This window comes from Dama dama, chromosome 20, assembly GCF_033118175.1.
Source record: "Dama dama isolate Ldn47 chromosome 20, ASM3311817v1, whole genome shotgun sequence".
In the NCBI taxonomy this organism is placed as follows: Eukaryota; Metazoa; Chordata; class Mammalia; order Artiodactyla; family Cervidae; genus Dama; species Dama dama.
The window spans coordinates 23,617,602-23,645,534 of NC_083700.1; the positions used below are offsets into that span (position 1 = coordinate 23,617,602).

At 38.4% G+C, this 27,933-nt stretch overlaps 1 protein-coding gene across 1 annotated transcript in view; it reads left to right on the forward strand.

Moving 5' to 3' along the window:
- Positions 1–790: 790 nt before the first annotated feature.
- Positions 791–27,933, forward strand: part of LOC133040825 (flavin-containing monooxygenase 5) — a 38,341-nt gene continuing 11,198 nt past the window's right edge. Inside the window, exons 1-8 of the mRNA XM_061121016.1 lie at positions 791–892; positions 1,174–1,241; positions 1,344–1,520; positions 14,060–14,248; positions 16,768–16,930; positions 18,902–19,044; positions 21,988–22,187; positions 25,324–25,676. Of these exons, the coding sequence (XP_060976999.1) occupies positions 1,386–1,520; positions 14,060–14,248; positions 16,768–16,930; positions 18,902–19,044; positions 21,988–22,187; positions 25,324–25,676 (1,183 nt within the window). The 5' untranslated portion in view covers positions 791–892; positions 1,174–1,241; positions 1,344–1,385. The remainder of the gene's footprint in view (positions 893–1,173; positions 1,242–1,343; positions 1,521–14,059; positions 14,249–16,767; positions 16,931–18,901; positions 19,045–21,987; positions 22,188–25,323; positions 25,677–27,933) is intronic.

A 27,933-nucleotide genomic window follows, 5' to 3' on the forward strand; every position in this document is an offset into this window, starting at 1 on the left:
AGTTGTGTCAGATTCTTGACAACTCGGTGCACTGTAGCCTGCCAAATCTCCTCTGCCCAAGAAATTCTGCAGGCAAGAGTACTGGAGTGGGTTGCCATTTCCTTCTCCAGGGGATCTTCCCAACCCAGGGACTGAAGCCAGGTCTCCTGCATTGCCGGCAGATTCTTTAGCCGCTGAGCCACCAGGGAAGCCCAAACAGCAGAGGGGGCATCCCTGGGTGGGCGTGAAGAATTGATGCTTTTGAACTGTGATGTTGGAGAAGAGTCTTGAGAGTCCCTTGGACTGCAAGGAGATCCAACCAGTTAGCCCTAAAGGAAATCAACCCTGATTATTAATTTGGAAGAACTGATGCTGAAGCTCCAATACTTTGGCCACCTGATGCAAAGAGCCGACTCATCAGAAAAGACCCTGATGCTGGGAAAGATTGAAGGAAAGAGGAGAAGGAGACGACAGAGGGTGAGATGGTTGGATGGCATCACCGACTCAATGGACCTGAGTTTGAGCAAGCTCTGGGAGATAGTGAAAGACAGGGAAACCTGGGGTGCCGCAGTCCATGGGGTAGCAAAGAGTAAGACACGACTGAGTGACTGAATAACAAGCATAGAACCAAAGATCCAATTTTGGGGGTTGAGGCCGAAAGTGGACAAGGAGGCCCGGAAGTGATTTATCAGATCTCCCGAAAGACAGATGCTCTCCACTTAAGCTTTTGGAGCAAGACTTGCTTGGTGGTGGTGTTGACAGTTTCCCTTCACCAGTAGGCGCCTGTCACTTTAAGACAAACACCAGGAAGTTAAAAGTGAATGGGAGAAGCGAACGACGGAAATTCAGGCTGCTCAGATCGCCCCCTGGGAGTATTTGAGAGTTCCAGCGTCTGCAGCTGAAAAACCGAGAGGTTGTAGGGTTAATCCTTCCTGCTTAAAGCGGGTTGGCCCACTTTTTATTTCCTCACCTGGGGTAAAGGGTGCGGCTGAGCGGGCGGGGTGTCGGCTGAGAGGTGTGGAGCCGAACAGCCCCTCCCCATTGGCTATTGCTGGTGTTGGTAGTTTGTTGCTTTATATATCTTTGAAAAGAGCCAGAATTGCAGTGTGCTCCAGATCGCAGCGGTAGGATCTGCTGGTGTACCACAGTCAAACTCTCAGCTCTGGGTCTCAGCTCTGGGTCTTGTATCCGCAGGGCTCTCCCATCCAAGGTGTAGTAATTCCCTGTGGCTAGGAGGACACCGGTGTCTGGCTTCCTCAAAGGTATCTGCTGTTTCAGCCTTTATTTATTGATGCCACGGCCAGGTCTTACTGAAAGATGTTAACTGATGTGTGTTTTCTATCTTTTGTCATCCTTTCTTTCAGACAGGTTACACTAACGCAGCCCCGTGAAAATCTCTGGAGACCATGGCCAAGAAAAGAGTTGCTGTGATTGGGGCAGGTGTGAGTGGGCTCAGCTCTATCAAGTGCTGCCTGGAAGAAGGCTTGGAGCCCCTCTGCTTTGAAAGGTCTCATGACATCGGAGGGCTGTGGCGGTTCCAGGTAAACCTCCTGGTTCCTTAATACTTGGAACTCTGGCTGTAACTGGGTGCAAAAGATATTTTATCTTGTGTCAGGAAATATGATGGGCTTCATAGTGATTCAACCTGCTAGACTTCAGCTTGCTGATCCCTTCTCAGCAACCATCACCTCAGGTTCTATGCAGATTCCTCTTTCCCGAGGCTGGAAGCAAAAATGGGACAGAAGTATCACTTTTTTTTTCCTTTACTGATGACTATGAAAATGGCACAGAGATCATTTTCATTTACAGATCTTCCTTGATTGACAATGAAATTACATCTTGATAAGCCCATCATAAATTGAAAATATCCTAAGCTCAAAATACATTTAATACACCTAACTTGGTAAAGAACCTGCCTGCTATGCAGAAGACTGACTACAATGCAAGAGCCCACCTGCAGTGCAGGAGAGGCAGGTTTGATTCTTGGGTCAGGAAGATCCCTGGAGAAGGAGATGGCAACCCACTCCAGGACTCTTGCCTGGGAAATCCCATGGACAGAGGATACTGGTGGGCTACAATCCAGGGGGTTGCAAGAGTTGGACACAACTTAGTGACTAAACCACCCCTTAACACCAGAGCTGCACCTAGCCTACCTTAAATGTGCTCAAAACACTCACATTAGACTACACAGGCAAAATCATCTCACACAATGCCTATTTTATAATAAAGTGTTGAATATTTTATAATTTATTGAACACTGTACTGAACATGAAAACCAGAATGGTTGTAAACTGATCAGTTGTTTACCCTCCTGATCTGTGACTGGGTGGAAGCTGCCACTGCCCAAAAGCATCAGAGTATGGTACGAAATATTGCTAACCTAGGAAAAGATTAAAATTCAAAATTTGAAATATGCTGTCTATTGAATGAATATTGCTTTTAAACTATTGTAAAGTCCAAAAAATCACAAGTTGAATCATGGTACGTAAGCTGGGGAGTGTCTGTAATAAGTTTTGCTGCTATCTGGAAGAGGGCAACAATCTCCGTGGTTCCAGGGTGCCGGGGTCCAGCCCCAGCAGGATCCAGGGGAACCCTCAGGATGAACGGCGTCAGCAAATGAGAGAGAGAGTGAGACAAAGCTCGGGACTGAGTCTGAAGTTTATTTTTGCACTGCCCCTTTATACCCTTAACAACATCTTTGGGCGAAGTGCACATTGCTTACACACAGGTCATCTCAAAACATTTACAGCAACTTGACCTTCAACAGAATCAGGACGTCACCCACATACTTTTTCGTTCACAAGAGTCTTTCTTATCATTTGGCCTTCAGGCCTGCTAACATTTTATGGTTTGCACCTGGTGTGGCTTAAGCAACTTCAGTAGCCGACCCTGTTTTTCTTATAATTAATCTATTTCCTTTCTAATAAGCGTCGTCTTTATGGGAACTAGATAGGATTACATTTTTACAGAACAGAAATGCGAAGGACTGCAGAAACAGCAGATATGGCACAAAACAGGCTCTTAGTCTAAAAGTCAACCACCTGCAAGAAGTCGCCAGCTAATCTCTATCTAAAGTGTTTTTTGTTAGGCACATTTGTGGCTATCATATTTGTGGAGCTTTTTTCACCCCATGAAGGGGCCTATGCTTAATAGTTTTTGTTAGCATACTGTGCTTAGGATGTTTGGAACAATCAAGAGCATTTTGTGCAATGAGAGCACATATTTATCAAACAAGCCAGAATGCCAGCAAAAGGGTTTGAATTGAAGCATTTTCTTCATCTCTGGTCCCTTCATAGGGTACCAGTGTCCAGAAGATTTATTAATTAGCGTTTTAAGTTGGTCCTCATTCAGTGAAAGAGGAGCAGGAGAGCTCTCGGCAGGCAACACAAGAATCTGCAACAGGGCAAACAAGAACAGCAGCAGAAAAAGGGGGGAGGATACAGGGTGGGGTAGAGGCCGAGGCCAACCTGGAGGGTCCCTTATCCTAGACGGCCTTGCTTGTCAGGTTTTTTCCTCGTGACCTCGTCATGGATGGGGTCCCGGACGGCCTTGCCTGCCCGGTATTTTCTTCATGACCTTGTCCCGGGCGGGAGCCCCCATAACGGTCCCGACACCAGGGTGTAACAAAATGACAATATGTGAAGTGGCTAGACAATTTAGAATGGTTACTCTTGGTCTGCATTAATCAGTAAGTGATCTAGAATATAGTTTACAGCTCCTTCCAGGAATTCCTCTTCTAATCTTACTGTTTTAGTTTGTTTCTTTGTTTCTTCCTTTCTTTTAAAAATCCTAGTAACTTTAAACAATTCTCTAATAATTCCAGTCCCTGAATAGGATATAAAACCTGGCCTAAAAGAATCAAAAAATTCTTTGAGCCTTTTTTTTGCTTGAGAAATCAAATCAGTAGTCCTATCTTCAGAGGAGGGCAGCAGGCACATGCAACTAGGCTTTCTTGTCCTTGCACAGATAAAGTTGTTGCTTTAATATGCACACCCAGCCCTGCAACTAACATATTAAGGTATCATCTAACTTAATGATAGTTAAGCTTATTATTTGTCAAAGAATATTAAGCTCCTTAACTGCCTCCAAAGCAACATCCACTGGGTTTGCTTTTAAACTCACTTTTTAAAGCCACTGAATGGTACTAAGGTGTCCAGATTTGTTTCATATTTCATAAAGACAAACATAGTGTTTGTTAGCTACTTCAAAGTGGTTTCACAGCATTCCTGCTGTTGTGCATCTTGCCTCTGTCTTGGCAACTAACTGACAATGGTTCTTATTCAGATCCAGGTGAACACCCCTTAGCACACCACCCCTGCCTCGGTCATAGTCAGTCTTGCACGTGGACTGAGAAGGATGTTAATTAATATTTTGTAATCAATAGAAAGAAACCCAGCCATAACATAGTGTAGAGTTTAAGGGCATAGTCTGGGTTCAAATCCTGTGTCTGCACCAACTAGCATTACTGTGACTTTGGGGAAAATCATTAAATCTCTCTGTACCTCTATGTTATCATCTTTAAGAAGGAGATACCCGCGTCACAGAGTTATTGTGGAGGTTAAGTGAATAATTATGTCATCACTAATAACAGTGGCACAGTAAGTGCTACACATCGGTTGTTATTCAGTAGGCCAAATGTGGGGCCCACATATTTGGCGTCTGGTAAGCATCCTAGGCAGGTTTGGCAACTACTGATCAGGTAGGAAATTGGTTAAAGGTTCACCATCCTACCTGATTATCAGGTTTCTAGCATTTATCTCCAAAGTGGCTTAAACTTCTTCTCTGTTAAAAACTCAACTTGCAGTTTGTTCTGATGATACTCTTGGCAAAATTTCAACACCTTATGAACTGCTTACTTGAAAATAAATAAGCTATATTTCATCGTAATGCTCTGACGTCTGTTAAGACAGACCACATCTGTGTCTATTATATATAACATATATTTTTTACATCTATTATACACACACACATACACACCACTATAATTCTAGAGCCAAAGGCCATGCCTGGCATGTATTAGACACCAAACATATTTGCACTTTATAAATGAATCCTTGAGAAGGAAAATTTCTTGGGTGGCTGCTTAGACTGCTTGTGGAAATAGACCTTCATTCTCACATATTCCAGTTACACAGTTGTGACACCTGAGGTATTTATTAACATTTGTTAATTGCAAATTAAACCTGTGTGACTTGTTGATGCTGGTTTCCTCCAACATTTCCTTTGAGATCTGTTTTCTTTCACCTCCTTGCTTGTTATTTGGAGCCTTCTCCCCCACCCTACCCCTCTCACATTTTTGTAATTTCATTGGGGGTTTCATTTATATAAGATCATCCCAAGCATATTGGAATTCCACTGTTGCTACAAGGTGTCCAGTAAGTCACTGGGGACTCAGGGCTTCCATTTTCTTTTTTGTAATAGGTCTCAGGGATTCAGGATACATGCCTTTCTTCTTGACCTCTTCATTAATGTTAGATCAGACTGAGGGTGAAACATAGGTAGTGATGTGAGACATATCGCTTTAATGTTCATTACTACACTATTACTTTATAAACAAAGTGGCTTAAAATGATAAATCGCTTGGGAAATGTTGAGGTTTTAATAAGTATGCAATGCTGTAGAATAATTTTTAATTTTAGTTAAATTGAAAAAATCTCAATGCATACCAACTGAAACAGTGCAGCAGCAGCAGCAGCAGCAGTGCTTCTCAAACTTGAAAATTAAAATGAATCACTGGACATTTTGCTAAAATGTACTTTCTGATTCATTAATCTGGGGATGGTGCCAAGATGCTGTATTTCAAATAAGCCCCCAAGTGATGTTGATCCTGCTGATAATTACATTTCGAGTAGTAAAGTTCTAAAGTGTATATGTTATACAAAGATACCATATTGATACAATATAATATAAAGTAAGGCATGTTTAATACATTTTGATTTAAAATATAAAACTAAGTAATAACCACTCTTAGATGGATAGGTCTTTTAAATTCTTAAATATGTCGCCCTCCAAAAAAGACAACTGAATGGATACAAAAATACTTAGAAGGTTAACTGTAGAGCTGCAGCTACTGCTGCTGCTAAGTCACTTCAGTCGTGTCCGACTCTGTGAGACCCCATAGACGACAGCCCACCACGCTCCCCCGTCCCTGGGATTCTCCAGGCAAGAACACTGGAGTGGGTTGCCATTACCTTCTCCAATGCATGAAAGTGAAAAGTGAACGTGAAGTCACTCAGTCGTGTCCGACTCTCAGCGACCCCATGGACTGCAGCCTACCAGGCTCCTCTGTCCATGGGATTTTCCAGGCAAGAGTACTGGAGTGGGTTGCCATTGCCTTCAAATTCAACATAGTACTGAAGTCCTAATGGACCAATTCAGCAAGAAAAAAACATTCAAATCAGAAAGAAGTATCTCCGTTTGCAGGTGACATGATCCTATATAAAGAAAATCCTAAAGAATTCACACAAAAAAACCCAGAATTAATAAACAAATTCAGTAAAGTTTCAGGATACAAAATTGATACATAAAAATCAGTTGAACATACGCCAACAATGAACTATCTGAAAAAAATTTTTTAAAGCAATCCCATTTGTCATTTCAAACCTATAAGATAGTTAGGAGGTGAAAGATCTGTACACTGAAAACTATAAAATATTGATGAAAGAAATGGAAAAAGACATATAACTGAAAAAATATGCTATGTCCATGGATCAGAAAAATTAATATTGTTGTTAAAATGGCCATACTACTCAAAGTCATCTATAGATTCATTGCAAGTGGATATAGATTCTTTACCAGCTGAGCCACAGGGGAAGCCCCACAGATTCATTGCAATCCCTATCAAATTCCAAAACATTTTTCATAAAAATAGAAAAAACTCCAAAATTTATATTGAACCACAGAAGACTACAAATAGGTAAATCAATCCTAACAGGAAAAAAAAAAAAAAAATGGAGGCATCACACTTCCTAATTTCAAACTATATTATGAAGGTACAGTAATTAAAACAGAGGTACTGGCATAAAAATAGACACCCATACCAATGGAACAGAATTCAGGGCCAGAAATAAACCGATGAGTATACAGCCAACTAATATTTCATAAAAGACCCAAGAATACCCAATGGGGAAAAGACAGTCCCTTCAGTAAATGACACTAGCAAAAGTACATGCCCACACATACACAAAGATGAAATTGGACCCCTGTCGTACACCACTCACCAAAGCTAAGTCAAAATGGACTAAAGACTTAAATGTAAGACCTGAAGACACAAAAATTCTAGAAGAAAACAGTGGTAAAAAGTCCCTTGACTTTAGTGTTGGCAATTTCTTTTGAATATGATACCAAAAACACAAGTAACAAAAGAAAAAATAAAAAAGCAGGATTACATCAAACTGAAGATTTTGTACAGATAAAAAAAAAAAAAAAAGAAAAACTCAACAACATGAAAAGGTAACCTGTAGAATGGGAGAAAAATATTTGCAAAATACATATCTGATAAGGGGTTTACATCCAAAATAAGGAGCTTATAAAACTTAACATCAGAGAAACAACCAATCAGGAAAGGGGAACTTAATAGACATTTTCCAAAGAAGACATACAGACGGCTTAAAAAAAAAAAAAAAAAAAAGATCCATTTAAAAAATGGGCAGAGGACTTGAGTAGACATTTTTCCAAAGAAGATATAAAAATGGCTAATAGGAAAATGAAATAGTGCCCAGTAACATTAATCCTCAGGGAAATGCAAATCAAAACCACCATCAAAATTTTAAAATGAAATATCACTTATTAGCATGGTTATAGAGTAGGGCACTAAAGAGCTGAGTGAAAGGTCAATAGGCTGGATAGGGCTTGCTGACAGTGGTGCTCACTGAAGAATGATCTGACTAAGCCGTGTCTTGGGGAACCCCCAAAGAATCTATCTGTAAGTCTTTCCTTCTTGGACTTCTTACATTCACTAGAAAAAGTCCTTTCCATCTCGCTCTGACAATATATGTCTGATTACCTACATCCTGTGGGCTGACAGAGAAGATTGGAAGTCTCAATATTCAACATGCAAAAGTTTCATTTATTATCCCTGATTTCAACACAGTACCCACCTGTCTTCTGCCTTTTACTATTCTGTGGTGTTCCGTCCTGGTGCGTTTATTTCACCCTTTATAGAAAATCTGCCTTTAGACTGCTGCCATGTAAGACAGGCACTGTAACCCAGCTATATGGTGAGAAGGACAAGCTCTTGGAAACCAACTGCTTAAACAGATTTTTAAATCAATTCTCTTGTTTTTAACCCCATTTTAACTCCCATTTCCAGAGGTACCCAGTGTTTCCAACTCTGAGTAGTATGAATTCCTGGTATATAAATCAGTTTTCTCAGTTTTCCCCTCTGCCAACTTATAATTGCATTTTCTCAGGTCTGCTAAGTTAGTTTGCACTCATGCATCTGCTTTTTATCTTTCAAATTTTGTAACTTATCTCCCATTTTCTTTGTCGTTTTGAGTTTATTTTTTTAAGCCCTTTAGTTTCCTTTTAGAGGGGCTTTGGGAAGGACATGAGTTGTCAGTGTATGTTTAATCTGTCAGGTCTAACCAGAAGTCCTTTCAATTTTTTTTATACTACATTTCAATAATGAATAGAAAAATCACAAAGCAAGAAATTAAATTTAGACTGCAGCTATCTCTTTCCAAATCTAGCTTTCTATAAGCTCCTTCTTTCTGAGTATGACCACTGGTTATTTTATTTTAATAAAACCAATAAACTCATATGACAAACATTTTACTGTGATTTAAAATGGGTAGATGTTCTAGCATAACTTTTGAATGTGACTAAATAATCTGCTAAATTATAATACATCCAGCTAAAATATTCTTTTCTGATTGAATCAAATGAATTTTTTCCACCTATAATAAACGCTCTTTATTTTCTGTGGAATATACATTTTATCTGCCACTGCTTATATTTCAGATTCTCTAGGTCACCTGAATTTAAATTCATTAATAGGTTTCTTTAGTTATAAACACATTATGTTCTTGATAACAAAACACTTTAAATCAGATGCCTACATAAGAAAACCTAGATAATTCACATATGATTTTAATTTGGAATATAAAATTTTTCTCAACAGTTTTTATCAGTTATTACTAACTGATAATGTGTGGCTGTTAACTTTGGCTACACACTGAACAATCACATGGGAACTTTAATAAACTTTAACAAATACTGCTATCAGCCCATCCAGATTCTGGCTTTAATTGGCCTGGAGTGCCAATAAAACTCCCTACTAGTTATTTCTAATGCACAACCAACATGGAAACCTTTGGCCTTCAGCCTTTACCCCTGCTTTCCCACGTGATAAATGAGGATGACATTGCATCTTTAAAACAAAATCAATAAGAGTTTATTGAATAAACGTTTTTGGACCTCAGACTATATTAGATGGCATGTTGAAACAGAGTTATATAACCAGCCCTCAGGTATTTTGCAATTTAGCTAAGAATGTGTGGAGAAAGGACTTCTGAGGTGGATGGGATAAACTCTGGTGCCCTGAGCTTTCTAGGGCCAGCACATGACCTCTTATCAGTAGATCTCAACCTTATCTACATGTTAGACGAGGAGTAATTAAAACAGGGTCTCTGGGAGAAGGGACCAGGCATTAGTATTTGAGAGTTCCTCATGTGATCCCTGTGTGAAGACAATATTGAGAACAGTCCTAAGACAGCTGGGGTCCCATGGGATTCAGAGAGTGTCAAAGGAACAGAAGGTCCACACTGTTCTCATTCCTTCCACTGAAGGCGAGTCATTTTTCTCTGTTCTTCTGCCCTTACTATTGCCTCCGATCCCTTCAGTTTAAATTACACTACCCTATGTCCCCATTCTCTTTTTTCACATGAATTTCCTATTCAATACAAGTCATGTGCTTTGGCAGGAAATATGATCAAGGTATGTCTGTATAGGGGAAGATTATTCACTGATGGTAGAAAATACTAAAATGTAGGAGTGGAAGCTCCTTTTTTCTACTCACTGACCTGATACTGCTCTGCCCTCACATATAAAGTAGTGAGCTGACAGTAATAAGCACTAGCAAGGATCCAGTAGGGTGTTTAGAAGGGCTTGAAGGTTTTTGTGGACATACAATATTTCATTGTCTTAATTATTTGAAAATTAATAGAAATATATGATTATTGTCACATATAAGGTGTAAGATCTGTGATTCATTTAGCTCAGTGACCCCCAACAGACCTGCTGTGGAAAGCATCGGTCTACTCCTTCTACTTGGAAACTTCGAACCTTTGGAAAACAAGGATAGATGTGTACTTTTTAGCATTAAGATAGTGGGGTTTTTTGTTTTGTTTTGTTTTGTTTTGGCAGTGCTGGGTCTTGGTTGCAGCATGCAGGATCTTTAGTTGCAGCATGAGAACTATTAGATGTGGCATGTGGGACCTAGTTTCCTAACCAGGGATCGAACCTCTGCCCTCTACTTTAGTACAGTGTGGAGTTTTAGCCACTGGACCACCAGGGGAGTCCCTAATATAGTCTTTTTATTACTTTAGAAATATCTGCTGAATGAATGAATTCAAATTTAATAGTTAGGAATATTTCTACCCCTGCCCTCACAAACACCTTGTTTTCAAAAGGACCTAGCCACTAATTAATTTTTTAATGTGCTATTACAAACAATATGTTTAAATAAACTTTAATTTTAGAACTGTGTTAGGTTTGCAGGATTATTAGGAAAATAGTACAGAGTTCCCATATACCTCATGTCCAGATATTATTAACATCTTACATTAGTGTGATAACATTTGTCATAATTAGTGAACCAATACTGATACATTATTATTAACTGAAGTCCATGCTTTGTTCAGATTTATTTGGACTTATTTTTCCTAATGACCTTTCTCTGTTCCAGCTGTCGTGTCTCCTTAGGCTCCTCATGGCTGTGTCAGTTTCTTAGCCTTTCCTTGTTTTTGATAACCTTGACAGTTTTGAGAATCACCGGTTAGATATTTTATAGAAAATCCCTCAGCTGGGATTTGTCTGATGTTTTCATCATGGTTAGACTGGGGTTATGAATTTTGGGGAGGAAGACCTTAGAGGTAGAGTGCCATTCTCATCACATCATATGAACGCTACACTCTATCACACTTATCACACTGATTGATGTTAACCTTGACGACCTGCCTTGAAATGGTGTTTATCAGGGTTTGTCACTGTGAAGTTTCTCTTTTTTCCTCCTGTGTCATACTGTACTCATTGGAAGACATTCACTGCGCACAGTCCACACCGAAGAGCAAAGTTGGCTATTCTAGGCTTTTTGTCTTTCCACATAAAATTTAGAATCAGTTTGTCAACATCTATTAAAAAGCTAGCTGGGATATTCACTGGGACTGCATTGAATGTATAGATCAAGTTGGGAAAACTGACATCTTAACAATATTGAGTCTTCCAATCTATGAGTATAGACTATGTTTTCATTTATTTATATCTTTGATTTTCTTCTTCTGTGTTTTATATTACCTGGATATAAGTCTCATACATATTTTGTTAGATTTTTACCTAAGCATTTAATTTGGGGAGTCTTATTATAAATGGTATGGTATTTAATTTCAAAGTCCAATTTTTCCTTTCTGGTATATAGGAAAGCACTAAGGTTTTGTATATTACCAGTGTAGCCTGCAGCCCTGCTATAATTGCTTATTAGTTCCAGGAATTTTTAAAAATTCTTTGGAATTTCCTGCATAGACAGACAGTCATATCATCTGCAAATAAAAATCACTTTACTTATTCCTTCCCAATATGTATACCTTTATTTCCATTTCTTACCTTATTACATTAGTTAGGACTTCTAATACAGTGTTTAATAGAAGTGTTAAGAGAGGCTGTCCTTGCCTTGTTCTCAATTTTATGGGTAAATTGTTCATTTTCTCACTATTAAGTACAATGTTGTTGTGTTAGTCACTCAGTCGTGTCCAACTCTTTGCGACCCCATGGATGGTAGCCCACCAGGCTCCTCAGTTCATGGGATTCTCCAGGCAAGAATACTGGAGTGGGTTTCCATTCCCTTCCTCAAAGTATAATGTTACCTGTAAGTATTTTGTAGATGTTCTTTATCAGATTGAAGGTGTTTCCCCCTATTCCTAGTTTGCTGAAGGTTTTTATCATGAAGGTGTGGTATAAATATTTCTACAAAAATAAAAGAAAAATCCTACCTCCTTAGTAAATCAATTTGTTTTTCCTACCTTCAAGTTTTATTGATTTATAATAAATAAAATATGCTCATATAACAGGGAAGAGATTATACGTTGTATAATTATGTAAACATGGGTAGATGCAGGCAGACAGTTTCGCCAGGCATACATAATATTATATTTGGTGATTACAATGTGAATTTAATTTTGTCTATTACTTTTTCCACTTAAAGTTATAGCATAGGCTAGTTTAAGTGTTCCTTTACAGATTTCAAAATCACATTTTTAAGTGTCTCCAAATTCAATCTCTATAATTCATTCATTAATTCATTTCAAATCATTTATTAAGCATCCACTATGTATCAGGTTGGGAAGATATACACTTCCTGGAGTAGGAAATGTCAACCTACTTCAGTAGTCTGGAAAATTCCATTGTCAGAGGAGCCTGGCAGGCTACAGTCCATGGGGTTGCAAAGAGTCAGACACAACTGAGCGCGCACACGTGGGCGCACACACACACACACACACACACACACACACACACACATCAGAAATACAAAAAATAAGACACAAACTCTACTTTTGGGTACCTCACAGTCATAATAACAAGTGTAGACTACTGTATATTCTAAGTTGCCTTGATGGCAATATGAGCAGAGAGTTTTGGCAGCTTGGAGGTTGAATGGGGGCATTTAACTCAGTGGAGAAGAAGTACTTCTCTAAAGAAGTGACATTTGATGGGACTCTTGAATGACTGATAAGCATTTTCCAAGTGGAGAAGCAGTAGTATTACAAAATTTTAAAGCTGTAAAAGAGTCTAGAATGTTTCAAAAACAATTTAATGACCCAGAAGCTTGAAGTTAATTGAGGAGAACAATAAATGAAGATAATAAGGTAGATTAGGATTGTACAACATGCTGAGTTTTAGAATAAGAAATCTGGTTTCCCACATGGAATCAGTAGAAGCCAGTAAGCAGTGGGCTGACAGGATCTGCTTTGAATTTAGCAGGATACTTAAGAAGTGGTGTGGAAGACAAATTCTACATCATACTAAGATCATAATTTATTAAACCATTTGCCTATTGAGGGAGGGGCCATTTTAAGTGATTTCTAATTAATAGCTATTTTAGATAATATAAATATCTTCATTTGATTTTATATCATTTTATGACAAATTTTTATAAGATAAAAATATCTTATTCAACACTTTTTGAAATGAATTTGATGTATTTTGTTAGTTCGTTATGCATAATGTGAAATTTGCTTCTTTTTTCTATATGTACCTTTCTCAGTGTAATTCAGCATACATCTATTAAATATCCACTAAGTACATGAAAAACCTTGAAACTAGTACTCAGATGGGCAGTTCTCACTTGGAGTCTCTTGTCATTTTAATCAGGTGACAACTAAGACTGGACACATACTATGACCTCTTTGTTCCCATGTTTAGAACATCAGCTGGGATAACTAGGACTTCTGGGGGCTGGCTGCACATCTCTCCCTCATAAACATGCTCTTCATGTGGCTAGCTCAGGCTTCCTCACAGGATGATGGTCTCAGGGTGGCTGGACTTGTTACACAGCTGCTGACTTCTACTAGAGGAAGCTTTCTAAGAAACCCAGGTGGAAGCGGCAAGAATACTTACCCACTTAGTCTTGGAATCCATTCAGTATCATTCCAACTGCATGCTGTTGGTCAAAAGCAAGTCATAAAGACAACTCAGATTCAAGGGGAGGAGACAGCATGAGGGTGCAAATCCTGGGAGATATAAAGGGATATGTATGTATAACTTTTTTTTAATTGGTGTTTCAGATAACTTTTCAAATTTTAATTGGCTGTTTATAAACCATGACCTTAATTCTCAAGCTGCTATGAATGCTTTTCATTTACTGCAGGAAGAACCTGAAGAAGGAAGGGCAAGTATTTATAAGTCAGTGATCATCAACACTTCGAAGGAGATGATGTGCTTCAGTGACTATCCCATCCCAGATCACTATCCTAACTTCATGCACAACTCCCAGGTCCTGGAGTATTTCAGGATGTATGCCAAAGAATTTGACCTTCTAAAGTACATTCAATTTAAGGTAGGGAATTTTGTGGGTACCTCTGTGTTTGAAGTTGTTTGCAAAGTAAATGAATAATGTGTTCATTTGGCAGTACTTATGTGCAGCTTTGTTTCATGTGCTCGTGTATTTGTCCAAGAGACTCCACACTGTGTCTTCTCTCTGACTGAAAAATATCTGTGGGAAAGTCCCTCTTCTATGTATTTTGACCACAGATCCAGGTACAACCTTCATTTCATTGCCATCATTCTGTATCATTTGATTACAATAAACAAATGAGAACTGACAGGTATGGGCACTTTGAAAGCTTCTGGTGCCACAACTTGTTCCACAACTTGCTACTTAGCCTTTTATGCTTTCTGAAGGGCTTTCCAATGCGTTTTTTATGTGATCACGACAACCCCATGAATTAGTTATTGAACAGTTATGAGAAAGCAAATAAGTTAACTCTGGTGTAGAAGAAAGAACACTGAATTGGGAAAAAAAATCTTAAGTTCTAGTCTTTGTTGTGCTGCTAATCTACTTGTGACTTCAGGCAAGTAAGTTCCTCAAGTTTGATATGTCTTAGTTTTATTTGTAAAACAAGATGATTGTAGTATATCACCTCCTTGGTTCCTTCCTGCTGTAAAATCTTCCATGATAGTTCTATCATTTTAAGCCATGACCATAAAAGAACCAGTATTTCTGACAGCTGGCAAAAGGCCCAAATCTTCTACTTTCTGATCATTCTACTAAATCATGCCTTTTTCTATTTAACAACAAAATTAAAATGGCAATATCCAGTGGCAACTTCCAAAGTCAGTCATTTACAGCCTAGTGGTGCTTCTCTTCACTTGTTAAAAACACTAGGTCTGTTACCACATTAAGCAGTGAAGAAACAAATACCAAAAAAAAAAAAAAAAAAAAAAAAAACCAACAAAAGAAAAAACAGTGATTTAACAGTCTAGTTAAAGAGACAGAAAAGTGAAAATTTCATTGGAAGCATAATTAATAAAAATACAGAGTGACAGGGTGATAAGTGCTCCGAGATCCATTGCAGCTCAGAGGTGGGACACTTAACCCATCAGAGCTTGAATTATCAGGTACCAAGGACGTTTTCTTAGAGGAGGTAACACCAAACTAAAAGTTGAAGGGTGAGTATCTCCAAATGAAGAAAGCATAAAAGGATGATCCAGGCAGAAGCACCAGCCTGTGTAAAAGTAAGAACACTATAGAGAGGAACTATAAATAATATAGGATTACTTGGGTATATAAGAGTGGTATCTCCATTAGTCCATCAAGACATTATGGTCATCCTAGAAGCACAAAGGACATACTCTTAATGTTTCCTTAGACTAGGTAGAGTAACCTGTATTTGTTTGTAAAGCTAAAAACTGTACCACTGATTATCCCATCTTGTATCTTCTTTCTTTCTAGTTACTTGTAAAATGGGCATTTATGGGAGTCAAAGAAGTACATTTACACAAAACATGAGCCACTGAGATGTTTTTCTACTCTGTTAGGAAAGGGAGCCTTATTAGCTCAGTCACATGTTTAAGATTAGACAGTGAGATCAGAACTTGAGATAAGAAGGCATCAGAGGATCTCAGGATGTCTGGGAATATGGGGAGGAATAGGCATTTAGTGCATTGAGTGTCTTAGAAACACAAGAGAAGCCCAAATTTTATTCAGGTATCATATTGCCTTAGGGTATGGTCCAAGAAGGGCTTCCCAGGTGGCACAGTGGTGAAGAATCTACCTGCCAATGCAGGAGACACAGCAGACTTTGATCCCTGTGTCAAGAATATCCCCTGGAGGTGGAAATGGCAACCCACTCCAGTATTCTTGCCTGGAAAATCCCATGGACAGAGGAGCCTGGTGGGCTACAGTCCAGGAGGTCACAAAGAGTCAGACATGATTGAGCGACTGAGCATACACACACGCATGGCCTAATGAAACTAGGAATTTGCACTTTTCCAGGAGAGGACAGTGCAACGTTAATTTCCCAACTCGTTTAAATTAGGTTGCCTCATGAAAGTTTTCTCAGTCTGACCAAGGTAGTGGTGGTTGTGATGGTTTAGTTGCTAAGTTGTGTCCTACTCTTGTGACCCCATGGACTGTAGCCTGCCAGGCTCCTCTGTCCATGGGATTTTCCCAGGAAAGAATACTGGAGTTGGTTGCCATTTCCTTCTCCAGGGGATTCTTTCCGACCCAGGGCTCGAACCCTGGTCGCCTGCATTGCAGGCCGAATCTTTACCAATTGAGGCATGGCCCAAGAAAAGTAGTCATTTGTACTCTTCTAGAAGGAGAGGATACTGCAACATTAGTCTGCCAACTCTGTTTTATTTAGCTTGCCTCGTGAAAGTTTTCTCACTCTGACCGTAGCCCCAAACAAAAAAAGTTCTTATTTGTAGAGTATGAAAATCAAATATCCCTGCCTTAGCCCTCTTATGTGGTATCTGCCCTATGTGTAACCCCCTGCAAAGACAGACCTGTCAGGGAAGATGACCACTGCATAGGCTGTGGCTTCAGTCCCCTGTGGTGACCCCTTTTCTTCTTAGACCACTGTGTGCAGTGTGAAGAAGCAGCCTGATTTCCCCACTTCAGGCCAGTGGGAGGTGGTCACGGAATCTGAAGGGAAAAAGGAGACGCATGTCTTCGATGCAGTTATGGTTTGCACTGGCCATCACACCTATGCTCACTTACCCTTGGAAAGCTTCCCTGGTAAGTAGCCTACTAAGGAGGAAGACCCTTGAACCATGCCTGTGACCTGGTCCCTAAAGAATGGTCTGAGTGATTCCTACCTTGGGATGAAATAAGGCTTATCCTAATTCTGCATATTCTCCTGAAAAATGTTGTGGTAACTTGTATTAATAATATTTGGGAGGTAGAGGTAACAGTAACATGGAGAACTAGAGGAACATTAGAAGGCTTTATATTTAGTTTCACAATGATTATAGTTTTTCTAAGGATAAAAAGAGTTGATCTGCATTAGATTGAATGAGGGCTTTTCAAAACATTTTATTGGTGTATAGTTGATTTAAATATTGTGTTTTGAGAGTTTTCTGCTATATAGCAAAGTGAATCATATATCCACTCTTTTTTAGATTCTTTTGCCACACCGGTCATTACAGAGTATTGAAAAGAGTTCCCTGGGCTATACAGCAGGTCCTTGTTATTGCTGTTTAGTTGTCAAGTTGTGTCAGACTCTTTTGCGACCCCATAGACTGTAGCCCACCAGGTCTTTTATCCATGGGATTTCTCAGGCAAGAATGCTGAAGTCAGTTGCCGTTTCCTTCTCCAAGGCATCTTCTCAACCCAGGAATTGAACCCGTGTTTCCTGCACTGGCAGGTGAATTCTTTACCATTGAGCCACCAGAGACCCCTTATTAGTTATCTATTTTATATACAGTAGTGTGTATATGCCAGTCCCTGTGTCCCAGATTATCCCTCGCCCACTTTTCCTCACTGGTAACCGTAAGTTTGTTTTTCATATCTCTTTCTGTTTTATAAAAAGTTCATCTGTGCAATTTTTTTAGACTCCACATATAAGAGATACCATATGATATTTGTCTTTCTCTGACTTTCTTCAATCAGTTTGACAACCTTTAGGGGCATCCATGTTGCTGCAAATGATTATTTCATTCTTTTTCATGGCTGAGTAATATTTCATTGTATAAATGTACCACATCTCTTTATCCTGAATGAACACTTTTTTTTTTAGCAATGGAGGAAACAAACAGAAATATTGAGTTTATAAGCAAGAAAACAAAGCTTAAAGAAAGGGTTAAATTACAGTCTTTGGCCTGGATTTTCATTTTGAGGGGAAAAAATACTATGTATGTGCTCAGTTGCTTAGTTTTCAGCTCTTTGTGTTACCACTGGAGTGGTTTGCCATTTCTTCCTCCAGAGGATCTTCCCAACCTAGGGATTGAATCCAGGTCTTCCTGCATTGCACTTGGATTCTATGTATACTCTAGAGTATATAAAAAACATATATACTACAATTGAAATGGAAGTAGGTATTTACAGAAGACGAAGAGAGGGTGGGGTGGGCAAAACAGGCAAAGTGGATTAAGAAATACAAACTACTAATTATAAAATAAGTCACAAGGAATATAATATACAGCACAAAGTATGTAGTCAAAATACTATAATATTGTTAGAGAAAGAAATGGCAACCCACTCCAGTGTTGTTGCCCAGAGAATCCCATGGACAGAGGAGCCTGGTAGGCTGCAGTCCGGAGGGTCACAAGGAGTCTGACAGAACTGAGCATCTAAGCCACTATAATATTGTAATAAGTTTGAATGTTGCATAATCTATAAAATATCAAGTTACTGTGTTGTACATCTGGAACTGATATAAGTCAACTACAAAAAAAAGAAGAAAATGAAAAGACAAAAGAGAATGGAGGTTTTCTGAAGTAGTTTGGATTTGTGAGTCCACAAGTCCAAAATACAAACAGATCCTGAGTTCAGCAGACTACTTATGATAAGGAAATCACAAGGTTTGACTCTGGGGCTATGGGAAAAGAAACATGCAAAAATATTCAAAAAGGTGACAGTGCACTTGAATAAAAGGAGAACACATGGAGAATATATGCATAAACTCTACACACTGCAAAAGCAATTGAATGATTTAACAAGTAAATCAGATAAACCATTACCCAGTAATTATTTTTCCTTCTCTTGTAGGAATTGAGAAGTTCAAAGGACAATACTTCCATAGTCGAGATTATAAGGATCCAGAGAGTTTCACTGGAAAGAGAGTCATTGTAATTGGCATTGGGAATTCTGGAGGGGACCTGGCAGTGGAAATTAGCCACAGGGCCAAACAGGTTTGAATTAGTAAAATTATTTACTTTGCTTCACCAAGGAAGCTGCAGGTGGACCCAACAGAGTATATATACCTGCACACAGCCCATCTGTGCCAATGGCAAATTGTAGGGATTGGTTGTGTTGCCTCAATTGGCAACATCATGATTGATGATGTGACTGAGCCAGGTTACAAGTTAAGATTTCCATCATTCATCTGGCCTCCCTCTAAGGAATTCAGACATGACCAAGGACTGTGCCCATAATCTCACTCAGCTGTTTCTTCGGAGTGTGCCTCTGGCTTTGTAAGACCAAGTGATTGCTGGGAGAGCTTGTTGGAATGCAGCATCCACAGTGTGGACCACCTGTTGGCCAGCATAAGTGCTAAGCTCTTATTTTGAAGGAAAGTGTACTGGGTCATTGAAAACTTTTCACTCATAGGCTGGTAGGGGAATTTCCCCCTTTGCTCTTCTTCACTCCCCAAATGAAAAAAAAAAAAAAAGCAGTCTAATCCTCTAAAGACAACATGGACATCAGTATGAAAAGCATCCATATGATAGCACATGCAAGCAGCTCTCCCCAGCTTCTACGTACAGTTAGTTAACATAGAATAACATCCACTGTGAAGCCATTTCTATGTCCTTGAGGGTTTTCTTTTTTTTTTTTTTTTTTTGTATCATAGATTTTGAACTGGGAAGAAAGTATCTTCATTATAAATTCCTAGAAAAAGACATCATTGTCTTTATGGAATCATAAAGATTCATGTCTTTATGGAATCATAACTTTTTTGGCATAGTTATATGCCTGGTTGTTCTTCAGTAACTTTAATTAAACATACATTTTATTTATTTATTTTTTAAACATACATTTTAAATTATTTTTATTTATTTATTTAAAAATGATAAGCTTTTTAAGTTTTTTTTTAATTAAAAAAATGATTTTCCTTTTTTTAAAAAAATGTATTTGTTTATTTATTTTACTTTACAATATTGTATTGGTTTTGCCATACATTGACTTGAATCCTCCATGGGTGTGCATGTGTTCAATAGAAGTTTAATGCCACAACTTTGTTAAATGACCTTTACCTAGAAACTCCATTCAATAACACTTCTCAAGTTTATCCCCATCTATCACCACAAAATTGATTTTATATGTTACTCCATGAATTAGTTCAATAAGCATTTATTAGGAAACAGGTATATAAATAATAAAGGGTAAAAATGTATGTGGGTGTTGTGATAAAAGAATGTTCAAAGTATATGGAAGGGACCCAAGGCATGAGCTTTCTTTAATACCATTGGCTTGTTAAATTGTCAGCTATAGAGAAGCTTGGCCTTACAAGCACTGAAGAACCATAAATTGCCAAAGAACAAGGCAGCAAGAGTGGGTGGAGGTAAGGTGGTTATGTTTCTGATAAAGGTTTGTGACATATGTATTACTGTCACTATTTTATACATAGAGAACATTTTACTATTTTTTTAAATGGAGGATAATTGCTTTATAATGTATTGGTTGAGAACTTTTAAACTGAAGCTCTGAGCATTTACATTACTTATAACCTGTACTTTAAAAGTTATATAGACTGCACACAAAATCATTTGATTCCTAAGACCATGCATGCTCGTTCAACTGTGACATATAAACGTGCTTAATTATGATCATGCTTAAGGTCACCGTTGGTGAGAATACACGTATGAAGTATATGATCATCCCTCTGTAGACAGGTCACCTTTTAACAGGAGGACTTAAACAAAAGACCATAAAACAAGGACTTCCCTGGCAGTACAGTGGTTAAGACTCCACTGCAGAGGGTATGGGTTCAGTCCCTGGTTGGGGAACTAAGATCCCACTTGCTGCATGGCATGGCCAAAAAAAAAAAAACAAGAAAAGCCCCAAAACAATGTACTTAAATAGCTTACAACCCTGGGAACTATCTCTAGAGAGTGTTATAACATAGACAAAGTGATGCTTTTGCCAAGTAGCTGAATACCAAACTTCTATTAGCTCTGAATGTGGACTTGAGCCAGCAGATGACACAGAAAGAGTGACCAGCTCCCCTGTTGTTCTACTTGCAATTTTCAGTTTTTCCCTTAAATAACTGAAACATTTCTTAAGCACACGCTTTGGCGTAGGTAAGACTTAGGTTAGAAATTCAGCTCTACCACTTAGTAGCTATATGAGTTCAGGCAAATTATTCATCTTCTCCATGTTTCTCATCCATCAAATGGACATAACATTACCTACCTCAAGAGGTATTTAATTATTGATCAAATAAAAATACAGATAAAGAACCTAGTACAGTGACTAATGGGTTATAATTCTCAATAAATGGAAGTGGTGATGATGACATGCTGGGAGCTAAAATATGTATCTGCTATAGCTTCCACCTTGGAGAAAATACATTCGGAAAGACAAAAATCAGAATATACAATGTTAAATATCAGTATAATTGATGTTTTTTGTAATAATGCAAACAACGCCAAAGGCCAAGAAAAGATTGAAGGTTTTAGATTAAATGACGTCCACTTGCTGTCAGCTTGACTGTTCCCTGATTTTAAATGAGTTGGACAGGTGATAAGTGCTAGAGAAGTTCAGAAAATGGAGAGAAAATTATCAGCCAGAATGATCAGTGGTATCTTGTGGAGGAGGGAGACTTGATTCTGGATCTTAAAAAGGAGTAAGCTTTGGAGAAGTGAGGGAATAGGGGGCCTTTCAGGGAGGCATAATGACATTAAACAGAAATGCAGTGGTAGTTTACAGCAAGATATATTCTTGTCCAGTGAATATACCAATTTAATTGTAAGCTTAGTGTTTGAGAAGAAAATGGCAGGAAATTTAAATAAATAAAGAGATGGGCAGGGAATAAAAAGCTAGATTAATGAATTTGAACTTCATCTTGAAAAAAATGGGCTCCCATTTCTTCAGAGAATGGCAAAAGCAAAAATTATTTTTTCCCCATCCCTCAGGTTTTCCTCAGTACCAGAAGAGGGGCTTGGATCGTCAATCGTGTAGGAGACTATGGATATCCTTATGATATAGTTTTCTTATCTCGATTTAATCTTTTGCTGAAGAAGATTGTTGGTGAATCAGCAGCAAATAGACATTTGGAAAAAAAGATTAACCAAAGGTTTAATCATGAAATGTTTGGCCTGAAGCCTAAACACAGGTATGATCCAAGGCTTGGAGTTGGCAGTGATGGCCAAGGCAAAGTATAAGGGCTGTGCCCACAGGCTAACAGTAGAGCTTACCTCTACCTGTACATGAAGCAGATGCAGGGTCAGAAATCAGATTTCTACCTTGCCCCCACAGAAGTCCAAGATCTACTGGTCTGTAATTTTCCATCTAGAATTCTCCTTGGCATTAACCATTTTATCGTTCTCCAAGGTACAAGTTCTTTTTACATGGTGCCCAACAGCAGCAATAAAATGGTAGTAGAGGGCAGTTCATCCTTCATTCATCCCACAAACAACTGAGCATCTGAGCCAAGCATTAAACTGGCTTGAGAATACTGAGACTGAAGACCTAATAGTAATACTAACATCTTACCTTTTTGAAGACTTAATATAAGACAAACACGGTGCTAAATGTGTTACACGCACGATCTCATTTAGTCCTCACAGTAGCCCTATAGGTTGGTACTATTTTGATCTCCATTTTGCAAATATAAAAATTGACACGGAGAAACTATCTTGCCCAAGATCACATAAGTAATAAATGAGAAATAGCTAGTTCTTTAAATACTCTAACAAGAAGACAGGTGGTAGAATATGATATGATAAGAGAAATGCATGGAGATTGTGAAGGACAAAAGTCTTCACACAGAAGTGGACTGTGATGGCATTTCCAGAGGGTGATTTTAAATGCTTTTTACTCCCTCCAACTTTTAATTTCTTTAATGTTTAGATTTACTTGCTGTAAAATAGTAAGTATAATGAACACCCATATACCCTTCATTTAGACTGACCTATTATTAACAGTTCACTATATTTCCTTTCTCTCTCTTTCTGGAGGTATACAGATCCATACATATATAGTATCTATATATACATGCATGCATTCATACATTTTTTTACCTGAACTGTCTGAGAGTAACTACTTGTAGTCAATAAGACACTTTACCCTACATTCTTTAGCATACATTGCCTAAGAAAAAGGGCATTCTTTTACATAAACATAATATGTTATGTTTAGCAAACTGAACATTGATAAAGTACCATTATCTATTGATAATATATTGCATATTCAAATTTCCCAAATTGTTTCAATAATATTTGTAGCTTTTTGTTTTTTGGCCACACTGCATGGCTTAAAGTGCAGAGTCCTAACCACTGGACCACCAGGGAATTCTTTGTAGCTTTTTTATTTTTAAAATCTAGGATTCTGTCAGGTATTACACCATTGCATTCAGCTGTCATATCTCTTTAATCTCTCTCAATCTGAAATAATTCTCTTCTTTTAACGTGGATTTTTGTTTTTTTTAAGAATTGAAGCCATTTGTTTTGCAGGAACTCTCTAAAGTTGGACTTTCATAGTTGTTCTTCCTCTATTATATTTAGATTAAATGGTTCTGGTGCAAATACTCATAGGTTATGTTGTGCCTTCTTGGTGGATCACATCAGGAACCAAATGACCACAGGTTATTGCATATTAATGATGTTAAATTTGATCACATGGATTTGGTAGTAGCTACCAGGTTTCTCTTCTGTAAAGATATTTTTTTTCTTTGAAATTAATCAGTGGGATGATACTTGGAGAGTGTGTTTCCCAACAAACTTTCAGCCATTTATTTGACCCAATTATGGAAACTGTAGCATCCAAAACTTTGGGAATCACAAAAATAAACTGAGTCTTTATGAAATAACAGAGGAGATAGTCAAACAAATAGGGTAAGGAAGTAGCATTCTAATTCTAAGTACAAGGTCTTAGAATAGCAAGAAATACAATATCCTGTAAGACCTGCACTTAGTTTGGTTAGGCTAGACTATTAGGCAGAGATAGAAGAGTGCCTGGGGACATCTCCAGGTGTGCTGGAGATAAATAAAATAAAAAGTTTAGAATGAAGACAGTCCAGAGCCATCATCGAAAGGTTTTAAGCAAGTGAGTGACATAATAATAAATACATTTTTGAACAGTCACTCCCAAAATAATGTAGAACACAGATTGAAGGGGGATGGAGCAGGAGGCCCTGAAGACAACTCTAGCAGTCCCAGTGAAACAGAGAATGAGTAAAACTATCCTGAAGACGTTTAAAGGAGAAAGGGCGGCCTTGCTGACCAGACGTGAGACTCACAGGTCTGTGATTTGGGCGACAGTGTGGAACTGTGGTACTGTTAGTGAAAAGGAGTGAGTTTGGAGAGAAAGATGAAATGATAAGGTTAGAATGAGAACAGAATCACAAACCTAAAGGTTTGAGTCAAAGAATTGCTAAATGCAGCAAGCCAGTAATACTGTTTAAACAGACCAGTTCCTGAGAAGAGGCCAGCTCTGTCTGAACATGACAGGCTGAGGATTCTCAGAGCCTGTTAACACAGTATCCAAGGATTCAGACTGTTTTTAGAAAGGTCCAAATTCTGCAAACCTGTCTTATTTTTTTGTCACCTTATCCTATGCTATTTCTGGGAAACACTACTTACCATAGCCAGAGGATCTCAAGGGAGTTCATAAAAAACCGTATTGATGTGAATCCTAAAGTCCTAGGCTGCGGGACCTTAGGCAAGTCACTTAACTTCTTTAGTCCTCAGTTTCCTCATCTATAAAACCTGGATAGTGATAACTGGCCTGTCTCCTTCATTAGGTTCACATTCATGTATGTAAAATCAATTTATAACTGTAGATTTCTATACACATGTAGTTCATTATACAGTTTGGAAAATGATGGTTCAAGTCTACCTTCTGGTTCTTTGAAACTAAAATGAGACTCAATAGGATGCTGATAATACAGTTCTGCAGACTTTCTGACATATGGATAGAAACCACTAGACTCTGGCCTTATTATATCACCAAGAGCATTATTATTCCTTGAGAAACCATACATGTACTTTTCAAATAAGACCATTATTCCCTTACTTCTCCAATATCTTCCCTTTCAATGCCTGCCACAGTCCAACATCTACTCTGAGATCATCCTTATCTTTATCAAGCTGGTATATATTAGACCCTTCCCAAATTTCATGAATAAAGGGAAACTATTGGCATATTGATTAACCACCTCAATCAAAGCAGAATTTTATTTACATGGTAATGATTTCTCTCTCTCTCTCTCATGATCTCTCTCGTTTCTCCTTCTTTATCATCATTCACAGAGTTTTCAGTCAGCATCCAACAGTAAATGATGACCTGCCAAACCGTATAATTTCTGGCTTTGTGAAGGTGAAAACAAATGTGAAGGAATTCACAGAGACAGCAGCCATATTTGAGGACGGCTCCAGGGAGGATGACATTGACGCTGTTATCTTTGCTACAGGCTATAGCTTTGCATTTCCTTTTCTTGAAGATTCTGTCAAAGTAGTCAAAAACAAGGTATCCCTGTATAAAAAGGTCTTCCCTCCTAACCTTGAAAAGCCAACTCTTGCAATCATAGGCTTGATCCAGCCCTTGGGTGCCATTATGCCCATTTCAGAGCTCCAAGGACGCTGGGCCACTCAAGTATTTAAAGGTAAGTGACCATGTAAGATGATTACCTAATTACTTAGCAGTATATTTAATTATGTTTGTGTTCTTGCTTGTAAATAGTCAGATAGTATGTATGATTATAACAGTGCCTGGCACAAAGTTAGTGCTCAAAAATTAATTTTTGAGGGAATATAAAGTAGTAATTTATAACCATGGACCTATAGCAAAATCTCCTGGGAAAATTTCCCAAAATAGGCATGTTTTGCTGGTGGTATTTAGTTAATAAGTCTGAGATGGAGCTGATATAAAATCATTGAGACAATGTTCCCCAGGTGATTACAATGTGCACTCCAGATTAAAATCCACTCTTCTAGATGTTAGAAAACTGATACACATTTGTGAAGCAATATTCTTTCATTATAGTTAGAGAAAGTCAAATATAGAAGTGTGTGACTTGATTTCAGCAAAAAATTAAGACCAGGTAAAGACTAGTCCAGAATATAGAAGATTCAGCCACTCAAATTCTCAATTTTCCCCCTTTATATTCCCTTTTTCAGAAAGTTTTGGCTACGAGACCATGAGAAAAACTTGGGGGTTTGGGGTAGTAGGTTCAGTATGAATTAGCAGAATAATGTGGCTTCTAAAAGACTTAATTATACCTGACATCATTAAAAAACTATAATACCCTGGAATTTACAACATTCTTCTCTAAACTGGTCAGACCACACCTAAAGATATTTTAAAAGTGAAACTGGAGTACATTAAAAGGAGAGAGATAAGAATGGTTAAGGGATTTGAAAATGTGCCATTTGAGGTACTAAAAAGGAGCTGACATATAGAATCAGGGATCAGATCTGATAGACAGAGTACCTGAAGAACTATGGATGAAGGTTCATAACATTGTATAGGAAGCAGTGATCAAAACCATCCCTAAGAAAAAGAAATGCAAAAAGGTAAAATGGTTGTCTCAGGAAGCCCTAAAATGAGCTGAGAAAAGAAGAGAAGTGAAAGGCAAAGGAGAAAAGGGAAGATATACCCATCTGTATGCAGAGTTCCAAAGAATAGCAAGGAGAGATAAGAAAGCCATCTGAAGTGAACAATGCAAAGACAGAGAGGAAAAGAATAGAGTGGGAAAGACTAGAGATCTCTTCAAGAAGATTAGAGATACCAAAGGCACATTTCATGCAAAAACGGGCATAATAAAGGACAGAAACGTTATGGACCTAACAGAAGCAGAAGATACTAAGAAGAGGTGGCAAGAATACACAGAAAATCTATACAAAAAAGATCTTAATGACCTAGACAACCATGATGGTGTGATCACTCACCTAGAACCAGACATCCTGGGGTGTTAAGTCAAGTGGGCCTTAGGAAGCATCACTACAAACAAGGGTAGTAGAGGTGACGGAATTCCAGCTGAGCTATTTCAAATCCTAAAAGATGATGCTTGAAAGTGCTGCGCACTCAATATGCCAGCAAATTTGGAAAACTCAGCAGTGGCCACAGGACTGGAAAAGTTCAGTTTTCATTCCAATTCCAAAGAAGAGCAATGCCAAAGATTGTTCAAACTACCACAAAATTGCACTCATTTCACATGCTAGCAAGGTAATGCTCAAAATCCTTCAAGCTAGGCTTTAACTTTGTGTGAACCAAGAAATTCCAGATATACAAGCCAGATTTTAAAAAGGCAGAGAAACCAGAGATCAAATTGCCAACATCTGTCAGATCACAGAAAGAGCACGAGAATTCCAGAAAAACATATACTTCTGCTTTATTGACTATGCAAAAGCCTTTGACTGTGTGAAAAGTGAACGTTTCTCAGTCATGTCTGACTCTTTGCAACCCTATGGAATTCTCCAGGCCAGAACACTGGAGTGGGTAGCCTTTTCCTTCTCCAGGGGATCTTCCTAACCCAGGGATTGAAGCAAGCTCTCCTGCATTGCAGGCGGATTCTTTACCAGCTGAGCCACCAGGGAAGCCCCTTTGACTGTGTGGATCACAGCAAACTGTGGAAAATTCTTAAAGAGATGGGAATACCAGACCATCTTACCTGCCTCCTGAGAAATCTGTAGTGAGTGTATAAGTGAGTGAGGGTCAAGAAGCAACTGTGAGAACCAGACATGGAACAACGGACTGGTTCCAAATTGGGAAAGGAGTATATCAAGGCTGTATATTGTCATCCTGCTTATTTAACTTATATGCAGAGTACATCATGCAAAATGCCAGGCTGGATGAAGCACAAGCTGGAATCAAGATTGCCGGGAGAAATATCAATAACCTCAGATATGCAGATGACACTG